General features: G+C 38.1%; 1 protein-coding gene across 1 annotated transcript in view; it reads right to left on the bottom strand.

Moving 5' to 3' along the window:
* The window catches only part of cacng2a (calcium channel, voltage-dependent, gamma subunit 2a), an 89,943-nt gene that overhangs the window by 20,877 nt on the left and 54,743 nt on the right, over window positions 1-14,323 (bottom strand). Inside the window, exon 2 of the mRNA XM_051716975.1 lies at window positions 8,364-8,447. Coding sequence (XP_051572935.1) covers window positions 8,364-8,447 — 84 coding nt within the window. The remainder of the gene's footprint in view (window positions 1-8,363; window positions 8,448-14,323) is intronic.

The following is a 14,323-nucleotide window of genomic DNA, read 5'->3' as shown; positions in this document are numbered from 1 at the left end:
TTAAAAAAGCAAAAATCAAGGTTTAAGTGAGGCACAATGGAAGTGAATGGGGGCCAATTTTTTAACATTAAAATACTCACTGTTTCAAAAGTATAACCACAAGACATAAAGGATATGTGTGTGAAACATGATTTTAGTGTGATAAAATCACTTACAAACCTTTTCTGTGTAAAGTTATAGCCAGTTTTACAACTTCGTTACCATGACGATGCAATGTCAACAAAACCCTAAAACGACTGTAAAAATGATAATTTAAAAACTTTACAGCTCAAATAATACAGAATTTTTAAAAGAAGAATTAATGCAAGTGCTTTTATAAAATTATAAGTTTCACATTTCTGTTTAAACCCTCCAAAAATTGGCAATGTTCACTTTTATTGTATCCATTCACTTCCATTGTAAATGCCTCATTGTAACTTCGATTTTTGCTTTTTATAAAGAAAAGGAGGAACAAGTCAAAATTAATTTTGGTGGTAATCAACATTATGCCACAAATGCTGTTGATTGAGTTTAACTTGTATTGAACCTGGAACATTCCTTTAATTAGAAATGAAGCACAGTAAAATATTCTTTGATTTTTTAAAATGATACCTTGATTTTTCTTTGTTTTCTTTACTTTACATACCATATTTCTCATATTTCATTGAGGCATTTACACTGTCTTTTTTGTTTCACACAAAAAATGGAAATGGTTTTGAACTATGTTATCTGGCTAAAAACACGTTAGCTTTCCTGGATCAGATGACTTCATCGGAAATGTTGTACGTTGTCCAGAGTCATGGAACACCTAACCAATCATACTAGGATTTAGAACGCCGCAACCAGAGGTGGAAGTCATCCAAATATGGGCAGAGAGGATTGTTCACTCTAATTACATATTGCCACCATGACACAGACTCAATGATGGCTCAATTGACACAGAATGGAACGGAATGAGAGCTCGTTACTCATGACTGCATGCTTTGGAGAGAGAGCATTCCCATAGTGATTGCTATATTTGCATGTGTAATTTGTTCTCATGTACAATTATTATGTTTTATTTGTTTAGAGAGGCTTTTGGACACTTGGAAACGTTTTTGTAAAGATAGGGGGAAAAAATCATTATATTTGTCAGTGTGGTTCAATAGCCAGTGTTTGTTGAAGACTGGTTTGTTTATAGCGCGTTTTAATCACATACAGACTAATGCTAATGCCATGGCTCTTATTAGCTGCACCAAGGCAAAACAAAATTGTAGTGATAAAGAGGGAAGGATTGGAGCGAAAGGCTTAATAAAAAATCACATGAAATGGAATTCAGCCATTATCTCTTTCACTGTTTCCACCCTTATTACCCTTCTCTAGCTTTCACTCCCCTCTTATTTCTTTCTCTCCTTCTCTTTTTCATTCTCTCCCTCCCTTCTTCCTCTCCCAGTGCTGTTTGGTCCTCAGTAGTTGGAAGAATGCAGTTCTGACACGGCATGATCTAAAAACCCACTGGTGCTTCAGAATGCTTCAGCACTGTTATATAACTGTGTGTGGATGTGTGAACTGCCTGATTCCACTGCCTAGGCTCTGCATACTCGTGATCACTCCAGCAAAGAGAAGCCTGCCACTGATAGGGCCTGTGTGAATGTGTGTGTGCTCTTGTGTGTGGGTGTGTACTTTCATGGTGTGTGTGCTGTAAATACATATACAGAAAGGGGTTAAACTGGGCCGATACGGTCCAGAACAGTGTTCTGGCACCATCGATTCCAAAAAGAAAAAGAAAATGCTTGTTTGTCAATCCATCCCATTTACTGTATTCTCCGATGCGGTTTTTGTTTGATCCCCTTGAGACATTCCATCTCTATTTAGCAAGTGTACTTGTTCAAAAATGTTTCAAGCTCATTATGCTTCGCTCTAGTCAGTTATGGACGCTGGTAGAGGCAGAATACGAGAGCAGCACGAGACCGCGCGAACCCGCAAAGACGCGCGTTCTGCTTCTGTACCGTGCCGTGGTCCAATCTCTGATTCATAGAAATCGTGTAATATGGAATCAACTGCTCACCCATTTCTTAGATCCACTGATATGCAGTAGCGATTTGCTTAGTTTTGTTATAAAGCTGTATACTCGAAGAGGTTTTGAATCAGGAATCAATCACATCCAAAGTGACATCAGAACAAAATATCATAGAACTACAACTTGAGAACAAAAGACCACTCAACCAACACACTGTAAAAGGTTTCACTGTTATCTGAATATTGATGTGTACTCCATTTTTGTTGATTCAGCATTTATTTTTATTTGGTGTTTTTTTATTTTTTATTTTTTTTTAGCAAATATACAGTGGGATTCACTATAGTGAAAATGCTTCTTCATGCAGCAGTGAAGAATTTTAAACTCTTATAATTTCATACAAATGTTTTCATTACCAATTATATTATCAGAATAACAATTTGAGTAAAAAGTAGTTGTGCAGAAGGTGTTTGTTTCCCTCGTTAAGAACAATGTGCAATTACTTTTAAATTGTAACATTAGATATACACCGATCAATGTAGGTCCCCCTCGTGCCACCAAAACAGCACCAACCCGCATCTCAGAATAGCATTCTGGGATGCTATTCTTGTCACCACAATTTTACAGAGCGGTTATCTGAGTTACTGTAGACTTTGTCAGTTCGAACCAGTCTGGCCATACTCTGTTGACCTCTCTCATCAACAAGGCGTTTCTGTCCACAGAACTGCTGCTCACTGGATATTTTTTGTTTTTGGCACCATTCTGAGTAAATTCTAGAGACTGTTGTGTGTGAAAATCCCAGGAGATCAGCAGTTACAGAAATACTCAAACTCAAATAACCACTCTGTACAATTGTGGTGAGAAGAATAGCATCTCAGAATGCCCGATATCGACATCAACCAATTTTAGGGTTCCCCCACCTACGAAATCCCAATTTAACCCCTGTATACAGATGATATTTTGCTACTGCTTTTAAGATATTTCTTTCATGCTAACCCTCAACAAGCGTATACCTATGGGTGCTTGAGAATCAGAGCACAATTCCCCCATTATCAAATGTGCATGAATCCATACAGTAATTTTGCATGTAAGTATGCAAATGTTGGTGTCTAAAAATACAGGCATGAATATACATAGGAATTTATGTGCAGCATGTGTACAGATGTGAACACTGAACTGTTTTAATTTCCCCCAGTTCCCCTTTGCATTTTCAGTGTATATTTTCAAAATTCATGGTCAATTATTTGGTGTATGGTTTAACTGTATGATGCCCTCTATGACATCACTTATATGTCATATCACTAATGTGGTTCTTCAGTTGTGGCTCAGATTTCTTACATAACAGCTTCCTAAGGGGTAGAGAAGAGAGCTTTTCACACATCTCAAACCATAGTCTATACTAGAACACACAGCACAATAATACTCTTTTGGTGCAGTTTAGAGTCCATTTGACGTCAAAGTTCGGTTTGTTTGGTCAAAGTTCGATTCCGAACTTGTTTGCGTCCTTTTTAACCACAACCAAGTATGCTAGAAAAGGTGGTCTTTGATTCAATTCATGCAAACTTCGGTACGGTTCACAGTTGGTATGAACATAATATGTCCTACATTGGTTAAGTGAACCGCTATTAATAACGTATTATTTTTGCAATTTGTCATGCTCCCTCTCAGTGTTGGGGAGTAACTAACAAAAAGTAGCAACGCTACTAATTTAACTACATTTTTCAGTAACATGGCAGTAGCTGATATACGAGAGGAAACATCTTAGACATATTGCAGATGAGCAAACAACCTAAAAAATCAGTCTTCCAGTTGTTCTTCATCAAATAGACATCTGGGTGATGTACATGTGCTGTCAGGGCTTATATTAAAGGAACAGTTCAATCAAAAATGTAAATTCTCTCATCATTTACTCACCCTTATGCCATCCCAGATGTGTATGACTTTCTTTCTTCTGCTGAACACAAATCAAGATTTTTAGAAGAATAATTTAGCTCTGAAGCTTCTCACAATGCACGTGAATGGGTACCAAAACTCTGAAGCTCCAAAAGCACATGAAGGCAGCATAAAAGTAATCCATACGACTCCAGTGGTTAAATCCATATGTTCAGAAGGGATATGGTAAGTTTGGGTGAGAAACAGATCAATATTTAAGTCCTTTTTTTTCCCTGTAAATCTCCACATTCACATTCACTTTCACATACTTTTTATTTTGTTTTTGCCAGTTTGCATTCTTACAGCATATTGCCACCTACTTGGCAGGGAGGAGAATTTATATATATATATATATATATATATATATATATATATATATATATATATATATATATATATATATATATATATATAAAGGATATTTATCTGTTTCTCACCCACACCTTTCATATCGCTTTTGGAGATATGGATTTATGGATTACTTCTATGCTGCCTTTATGTGATTTTTGGAGCTTCAAAGGTCTGGTCATTCACTTGCATTGTGAGAACCTACAAAACTGAAATATTCTTCTAAAAATCTTTGTTTGTGTTCAGCAGAAGAAAGAAAGTCAAACATCTGGGATGGCATGAGGGTGAGTAAATGAGAGAATTTTCATTTTTGGGTGAACCATTTCTTAAAGCATTGGGAACTCCAAATCTTAAAGGAATGTTCCGGGTTCAATATAAGTTAAGCTCAATCAACAGCATTTGTGGCATAATGTTGATTACCACAAAAATGAATTTCGACTCGTACCTCCTTTTCTTTAAAAAAGCAAAAATCAAGGTTACAATGAGACACTTACAATGGAAGTGAATGGGTGCAATAAAAGTGAACATGGCAATTTTTGGAGGGTTTAAACACAGAAATGTGAAGCTTATAATTTTAGAAAAGCACTTGCATTCATTCTTCTGTTAAAACTTGTGCATTATTTGAGCTGTAAAGTTTTTAAATTATCATTTTTACAGTCGTTTTAGGGTTTTGGGGTTTGTTGACATTACATCATCATGGCAAAGAAGTTGTAAAATTGACTATAACTTTACACAGAAATGTTTGTAAGTAATTTTATCACACTGAACTCCTGTTTACACACATATCCTTTATGTCTTGTGGTTATACTTTTGAAACAGTGAGTATTTTAATGTAAAGAAATTGGCCCCCATTCACTTCCATTGTGCCTCACTTAAACCTCGATTTTTGCTTTTTTTAAAGAAAAAAAAAACTTTTTTGTTGTTGTTGTGATAATCGACATTATGCCACAAATGTTGTCGATTGAGCTTAACTTTTATTGAACCTGGAGCATTCCTTTAAGTGAGTCAGTTCATTCAGATGGTTCATATAAATTCATATGAATGATTCACTAATTCACTGAGTAGCCTTAAAGGAATAGTTTACCCAAAAATGAAAATTCTCTCATTATTCATTTACCCTGATGCCATCCCAGATGTGTATGACTGTTTTTCTTCAGCAGAACACAAATTAAGATTTTAAGAAGATAGAGCTCTGTGAGGTCCTTATAATGGAAGTACACAGATGCCAGCACTTTGACAGTCCAAAAGTCACATTGAGGCAGCATAAAAGTAATCCACATGACTCCAGTCGATCAATGAGTGTCTTCTGAAGCAAATCAATAGGTTAATGTAAGAAACAAGTCGATAATTAAAAGTTTTTGTTTTATTTATTTATTTATTTTTATCCCCTTTTCTCCCCAGTTTTGAATTGCCCAATTCCCACTACTTAGTAGGTCCTCATGGTGGCACGGTTACTCACCTCAATACAGGTGGCTGAGGACAAGTCTCAGTTGACTCCGCTTCTGAGACAGTCAATCTGCACATTTTATCACATGACTCATATATATAGAATATGGTGTTTTTATATTAAGTTAATTATACATTTATATGTTCAAATAAATGTTGTTAACCTAATTGTTTAAAGCTGAAGTATGTAACTTTTTCAGTGTTAAAATATTTTCTCCCATTCCATCTCAATATGCAGAGACAACTATTAATAGGCCATTCTTAGGTAAATTTTCTCAAAAACTGTAAACACTGTGTTTCTATTGTGCTCTGTTTGTTTTGAGCAAACTACTTAGACCTGTCCCAACAATGTTACTCAATGAATGCCGTGAATTGGGGCGGGACTATCTCTTTGTTTGACCAACAGCAGATGGGGGGCATATACAGAAAGCTGTCAAACTATTGTTCAGACCAAGCAGTCTAACTAGATATGAAATCCACCTAAAAGAGAGATGCAACTTAAAACCTCCCCAATTTAGAATTATTCCACAAACCAGAAAGAACTCAGCTTTACTTTCTATATCTGCTTATTTTGAAGATCTCCCGTTACTTTACTCTAACCCAGGACACAGTCGGTGACCAAAGGTTGTACAGAACAGATGTCTGTAAGGATAAGACATAAACCACCAGGGAGAGGAGAAGTACGAAGAAGAGGAGAGAGAGTAGGAGAGACAGAAAGCTGACCTATATAAGAAAGAGGCTGAAATATTTATGGAAGTTAGTGTCCTAATTCACAAGCCACTGGGAGCATTGCGGTCTACTCGTCCAATTGCAGCTAAGGAAAAGGACAAATACACATGCATTCATATACACGTACACACACACCCACACCCACACACACACAGGGTGTGAGGTCTGCGGTAGTTGTCTGTCCCTGCTTGCAGGTCATCTCCACCTGTACTGGTCCACTGGTCTCAGTATCTGGTGCCATTATTGGACTGATTAACCAATGTCAGGCCTGTTTTTTGAGCCCATTATCATTACTATTTTTATTGGTACATAAAGCACCCCAGCATGAAGATTTGTAACTTTACTCTTAGAATGAGAACACGAAGATGTTAAATTCTGTAAACGCTTCGTAAAACTGTACATGGTACACTTGGTGTGTTTAGAAGTGAAGTGTTAGAAGTGTTTAGAACTTTTCAACAGAAATCATTATGTTATGTTATGTTAGGGCAATAATTCGACAGAATTTTAAAACAGAACGAGAGCTCCCCAAGTTTAATTTTTTTGTTTTTATGGGAGGTCCCTTACAGAGATAGTTCACCCAAAAATGAAAATTCTGTTATCATTACTCACCCTCACTTTGAACATTGCATACAGGTAGACATATAGACACTTATTGGCAAGGCTTTATCTGCAGAGTTTGCACGCAATGTGCCCTGCTCAAACCGGTTCAAATCTCAGCACCTATCCAGCAGCACAAAGGGTGAGGCACACTTGGACAGAGCCGACTCAGACATTCAGACTGAGGCCTGCATACTCAGATTGCAAATGCATCATTATGACAGTGTCAATTAACCATGAACCGCAATGGAGTCAATGCCGCTGTATAACTGTATAACCTATAATCATAGGCTTAGTGAAGAGTTAATTACAGCAGGTCAGCTACCTGTTTGGGTTGATGCATGATGCTTAAGAGGAGTCTATACTGGGATAATTGTATGGTATTTTATCTTGTATCATCATCTAACCAATGGATGTTCATTTAAGTAGGTTAAATAGTTCTGACTGGCTGGGCAAAGGCTCTGAAGGATGATGGTAGTTCTGATTCCTAAGGCTCTTTGCTGTACGTAACATTCTTAGTGTAAAATTACATTCTCCCTGCTGAAAAGACCAAGTTAGAGCAGCATGAATTTCCATGCTTGGGTTGGGCTGGTTTATAATGATTAGATCTTTAGATCTTTTTATTTTTTTTTATTTTTATGTATTAGACACATTTTCCCTCAAAGAGCCCCCCCCGCCCATTGTTCTCAGTTACACAACAGTTCCAGGATATTTAATTACTCTGGGTTGTTACCATGTTGTTTCCGGTCAATTCAAGCCCTTGTTTTGATGACAGTAACTGATAGTCCTGCTTGTGATTTTAGGATTGATGCTTGTGGCTTGTTTGACACTCACTGCCTGGGTCTGCTTGCGCAGACGAAAACAGAGTGGAAATCGATGCTATGTGTTTACGAGGGAGCCAGTGGACTGTAATGGGGCCTAGTTGAGCTGTACTGTACAAGCTGGAGTCTGCAGCATCTCAGAGTCTAAACAGAACGAGAAAACATTCACACACTCCCGCAAAGAGTACAGACTACCCTTATACAGCTGAACAGCATGAGAAACAGAAAGATAAGTGGAACTCAGTACAGACTATGAGGTTACTTAAAATACAGCCCTATTGCATTCATTTCCAGGTGAGATGTTTCATTCCCGTCATCCCGCTATAAGAATAAACTTCCCCAAACATTTTTGAGTGTGTTTTAAACAATGCACATGTAGGTTGAGTTTTTTTCAGCAGTAACAGCACTAGGGCAAAAATAGTCCAACTTGATTCTACTTGAAATGCCTAACAGGAATAAAATTGAACACGGTACAACAAGATGGTAAGAACATGAATACCATCAGAGGCACTCACGTAAGAAGTACTCTGAGGCATCTGCTTCATAATCTGTGTCTTCTGGAAAGTGATCTATCTGCTTACACAATCCTTTGAAGTTTCCTGTAACAGAAAAACAGAGGACAGAGTTACTGTAGGTTTTTCAATTTAAAAAAGCACTACATTTCCGCAGTGCTCATTTGAAGGGGCAATGTCAGACATTTTTTTTTAGCATTTTACTTTTCCCGTGAGGTCAAGCTATAATGTTAGTCAAGGTCTTTTGTGCCAAAAACAATTTCATTTTTCATTGCCAATTTCCACCCTCTCTCTGAACCTTAGAATAACTTTCCCCCTTTTGGGAAAGCTAAATAGGCATTGTTGATGTATAAACACACCATCAATAAGTTGCGGAAGTACAGAAGCCATTTTTGCAACTTAGTTTCAACAAATGATCTCGTTTTGGCTGGTGAGGATGTTTTGAGTTCTTAAAGTCACAGTATGTTCTCATTGTACATTGACCTTTTTTTATTTCTAAAGATAAAAGAGATTTCTCAAAAAACCACCCTTAAAGGGTTAGTTCACCAAAAAATGAGATTCTCTCATCATTTACTCACCCTCATGCCATATAAGATGTGTATGACTTTCTTTCTTATGCTGAACACAATAAAGATTTTTAGAAAAATATCTCAGCTCTGTAGATCCATACAATGCAAATGAATGGTGATCAGAACTCCAGAAGCTCCAAAAAGAAGATGAAGTCAGCATAAATGCAATCCATAAGACTCCAGTGGTTTAATCAATGTCTTCTGAAGCAATCCAGTTGATTTTGGGTGTGAAAAGACCAAAATGTAACTTCTTTTTTACTGTACATTTTGTCTCCTTGGCAATCATGATTTCAATTCCAGTTATACTTCCTATAGTGCCATCTAGAGCTCAGCACATGTGTCAATTACTAGGAAGTGTAATTGAGCTTGAACTCATGATGCTTAGAGACTGTAGTGACAAGATGTACAGTGAAAAGGGAGTTACATTTTGGACTGTTCTACCCCAAAACCAACTGGATTGCTTGAGAAACATCGATTAAACCACTGGAGTCATATGGATTACTTTTATGCTGTCTTTATGTGAAGCGATGCTGAAAGTGATCACCTTTTGTGTGAGAAACAGATCAATATTTTTAATCCTTTTTTACTACAGTATAAATCTTCACTTTCATTTTCACTTTCAGGATTTGAAAGAATGTGAATTTTAAAGAGGAGATTTATAGGAAAAATTTACTATTGATCTGTTTCTCACCCACACCTATTATATCACTTCTGAAGATATGGATTTAACCACTGGAGTTGTATGGATTACTTTTTTGGAGCTTGAAAGGTCTGGTGACCATGCACTTGCATTGTATGGACCTACAGAGCTGAGCTATTCTTTTAAATATCTTTTAATTTGTGTTCAGCAGAAGAAAGAATGTCATACACATCTGGGATGGCATGAAGGTGAGTAAATGATGAGAACATTTTCATTTTGGGGTGAACTATCCCTTTAAAAAGTGCCTTCTCCATGACTTCACTTCTTAAGAAGGTGCTAATCCTGCTTAAAAGACCAGCATTGCTGGTAACTAGCATTTGTTGTGTTTTGGATGCAGCAAGACACCAGTAAGATCATGCGGGTTGACCAGCCAATTGTTTTTTTGTTTTTGTTTTTGTAAACACCAAAGTAGGGGTAGGATTGGGTCCACCATCTAGACCAGCACCAAACTAGCACCAACCAGCAAAAACCAGCCTGGACCACCATGAATATTCATGCTGGTCTAAACTGATCTTTTCAGTATAAAGGGACTCTGATGGATGTGTAAACCCAGCGCACATGCACTCAGTTTGGGGTGAGGATGCAGTTCGGAGAAGACGCCTGTCACAAAGGCCCCTCCAGCAGCAGGTGGTGGCCTGTAAACAAGAGCAGCACAGCTGCTGAAGCCCTGGAGCTGCTTCAACCGCTGTGCTATGGAAAGTTTATCTCCTAATGTCCGTTCATTAGGCATACTGACTTGCTAGTGTCCAGGTCTAAACATTTCTTGGCCTACTCATTGAGGAACCTGTTTCCCTCCACCACTATTCTGGCCCTTAGTGTATAACAGGTCAGTCCAGGTGAACAGGAGATGTGGGTCTGCAAACAACCGCTATTACTGCTGCCTTTGATGTGTTTGGACATAAACAACGGGCACAGCACCAGGAGCACAGTGCCAAGCTTATGAAGTTGTTCATCCCCACCCCCATTACCTCAATGCTCTACTCCTTCATCCCTCGCTCTCTCTTTTCCTTCCTCCCGTGTGTTTCTCTAATGATTTAATCCGTTTTTTTTTTTTTTTTTTTTTTTTCGTGGTGCCAGGTGTTGCTGGGATATTTTGGCTGGGAGGCAGAACATTAGTAGCATGCTTGTGGAGATGAGATGAGAGTAGAGGCCTATCAAAGATGCTTTCATGTAGGAGACAGATTTACACTACTCGCTCTACTCCACGCAGTCTGTTCCACTAGGGTTACAGGACAAGAAGAAAGATCCCAGACACACAGTACCTTCTGCTTTTGATAGGATTACTCTATTTATTTGTGTGACATGGCTTTCAGCATTATGATAAAACTGATTCAGGGGTTTACGCAGTGGTTATATGGGATCTCCAGCATGCACACAGTGTTGGGTGAGACACCCCTTATTCCTCAGAGGATAAAATGTGAAAGTTTGAGTGTGTATGTGTGTGTATTTTTGTGTGTTCATTGCTCTGCTTCACCTTCCTGTGCTTTGGCTCAAAATCAAACATTGCACATTGATTCCTATCAATGAGCTCTGCGGCAATTAGCTGGAGCAGGGGTGGGATGGAAGAGAGAGAGAGAGAGAAAGAGAGAAGGTGAAGATGAAAGGGAAGAGCAGGACAGAGTAAAGTAAGGAAAGAGAGGGAAGAACAGAACAGAGATAAAAAGCATGAAGAATGAAAGGAAAGGTAAACAAAAAACACAAACCACAAGCACAAACCTTCTCTCAGCTGCAATATTATATCTATACTTGAGTTTTCACATATAGGCACTGTCTAAATTCTTGTAATATTTTTTTATTTTTTATCTGCAAATTTCATATCTTTTAATCAAAGATGACGAACACTAAAATACAACTATCAATCACAAAGTTTGTAAGCAACAGTTTATGAAATATTTCCTGAATCTAACAACAGTACTACCATTGAACAGACTATACTGCTATCCCTCTGACTAAAATATATTATGGAGAGGCTAAACCCCTATGTAAAGTGAGCAAACCTTATTTTTCTAGGTTTAACTGGCTAACCAGCAACCATCAACCCGAGAGCAGCCATACCTCTGTGAATATGTACTGTATAAACTATAAGACTTCATAAGGGCAGCTCTAACAGGCATTTGGTGTTGATAACATTGAAATTACAGTAACTTATTAAAATTCTATCACTAGCAAAGGTGAGTCAGGTGACCCTCTTGTGTCCAGGGCTGATGTAGACTACAATCTGCATCACTGACATAGCAAATCTTACTTAATCACTGTAATGGCTGAGAGGGGTCGTCGTACCCATCCCATCCAGTGACGTGGAGTTGAGCTATGCACTGTCCTCCTGCTTCACTTCCTCATAAAGCATGTAATTATCATTATGCTTAGGGGGGTCATGAGGTGAAGGGAAGGGAGAGTGAGAGATTGGTAGAGGTGGGGAGGGAGGGCTGCAAATTTACGAGTGCTTGTGCGGCAGAAACCCCCAGTCAGCCCACACACCAGGCTTTCCCGGTCAGCATCAGTCGATGAAAATCCATCCCTTGTATTCTTTCTTTTGTACGCTTTTCTCTCCCTTCACATCATTGGATGTTTGGTTTTCATAGTCACTATCTGAGAACCGAGGCTGTTTTTTTAAGTTCCTAAAGTGGAGAAAAAAAAAATTAAAATCTGTTTTTTCTCAGTTTTTATACACTTACTAGGCATTATCTTAGTCAATAAATTGCTTTAATGCTAGGGTTGTAAATCAGCAGGGTTCTGGCGACACTGTATTGGTGTCTGGGTCATGATATGATACAATTGCAATTCTTTGTTTAGTGTATAGTTATTCAAAACCATGATTTATTGCGATCTTTTACTTATTTGTTTCTCTTTCATCTGCATTGGACTTTTGTACTTTATCTTCTCAGCTTGTTCTGAGTTTGAATTTTGGTCAAATAGATATAATCAAGTGTTTGTTGACTTAATACTGCTGTATGTTTCGTTTTCATGTTCACATCAACCATTAGAGTGGGAAAAAAATTTGATCTCATTGATTTCGACTGTGGCATGATTGTTGGTGCCAGGCGGGCTGGTTTGAGTATTTCTGTTACTGCTGATCTTCTGGGATTTTCAAGCACAACAGTCTCTAGAGTTTACTCAGAATGGTGCCAAAAACAAAAAACATCTAGTGAGCGGCAGTTCTGCTGACGGAAATGCCTTGTTGATTAGAGAGGTCAGCTGAGAATAGCCAGACTGGTTCGAGCTAACAGAAAGGCTACGGTAACTCAGATAATCACTATACTGAGGCGGATGGGCTACAACAGCAGAAGACCACGTTGGGCACTTTATTAGGACCATAGTGTTCCTAACAATCTGCTCAGTGAGTGTATATTTCACTCTGTCTCTTTCTCTCTTTTTTCTCACATTCATATTTCTGATTGTAAACTGTGCTGTGTGGGATTTACAGCTGGTTAAAGCGGGACAATTCAGTTTAAAATGGAGCTTTATAGATTAATTAGTAACGTGAATGTTAGGTAGTTTTGCTTGTTCATATAAAACCTAATGAGGTTTTTACTGCCAGCTGCCAGCTGTCAACATAGACAGCTGCCTTCTAAGGCAGCATCCTAACCATCATAGAACAAGTGACCGATTTGGAATGCTTTACATGTCTGTACGCCACATAAATAGTGTTCCTCACTGGAGACTCGACTAACAATTAACTTCAATATAGTTTGGCATTAGCATGTTGCTAAGCTAACAGTCAGCACGATACTCTACTAAATATAAAAATACACAGCACACACAAATATTTGGATTAATTGCTTCTCACTCCAGAAACTATAACTAGCTACAGTAGCTGTCTTTACTCTTTCTTCCTTATTTTTTCATTTTCCCTTTTGCCCTTTATAAGATGAATGACAGCAGAAAAAACATCAAGCTCATTGACCAATGACGACAGATTACTGCATGAAATTTATTTTTATTTTTTCCTTATCTTACCATGCTTTTCCCTTCCGAACAATTTCCATTTAGTGTGAAAGATTACAGTGGGATTATTAAAGATAATTGGGAACATTCTCCTCCAGTCATCCTCCCTCTTCACCCATTCACTCGGCTCATTAGATAACAGAAGCTGTCCTTATTTCATTTTCAAAAATGAAAATTCTCCATACTATGGTACCATACACACTATGGTCATGTTGTTCCAAACCCAAATGACCTTTTTCATGCATGGAACATAAAAAGGTGTTCTTAGGCAAAATGTTAGGAACCGACAGCCTCAGTCACCAGCCTCAGTCTTTTTTCTTTTCTTTTTTCCATACAGTGAAAGTGGTTACTGAGACTGAACATTCAGCCTAACTCTTTGCCTAATCTTTTGTTATTATACGAGTTTGGAACAGAATTTTCATTTTTGGGTCAACTATCACTTTAAGACACTGTCACTATGCAGCCCTTCTCTCTCACAGTATGTGTTTGAGTTAATGGCCAAAAAGCAAAACGCTCCCTATCACTGCTCACTTCCACCCTTGCTGCTTCTAATGATGTCAAGCTCCTGTAACGACTAAGCATATTCGTGTAATCCCTCATCCATTGCTGTGAGACCCCTCTGCAACCACTGTCCTATCATAGAGCACTCAAATAAAGCTGGACATGCAGAAGAGCCCACCCACATACTGCTCCCATCTAACAGTGATGTCATCTCTTCAGCTCAAGAGAAAATCAATGCCATTGCCCAC

This window comes from Myxocyprinus asiaticus, chromosome 14 (genome assembly GCF_019703515.2).
Source record: "Myxocyprinus asiaticus isolate MX2 ecotype Aquarium Trade chromosome 14, UBuf_Myxa_2, whole genome shotgun sequence".
Classification (NCBI taxonomy): domain Eukaryota; kingdom Metazoa; phylum Chordata; class Actinopteri; order Cypriniformes; family Catostomidae; genus Myxocyprinus; species Myxocyprinus asiaticus.
The sequence above is the reverse complement of the archived record's forward strand: the minus strand, read 5'-3'. Positions and strand labels throughout refer to the sequence as shown.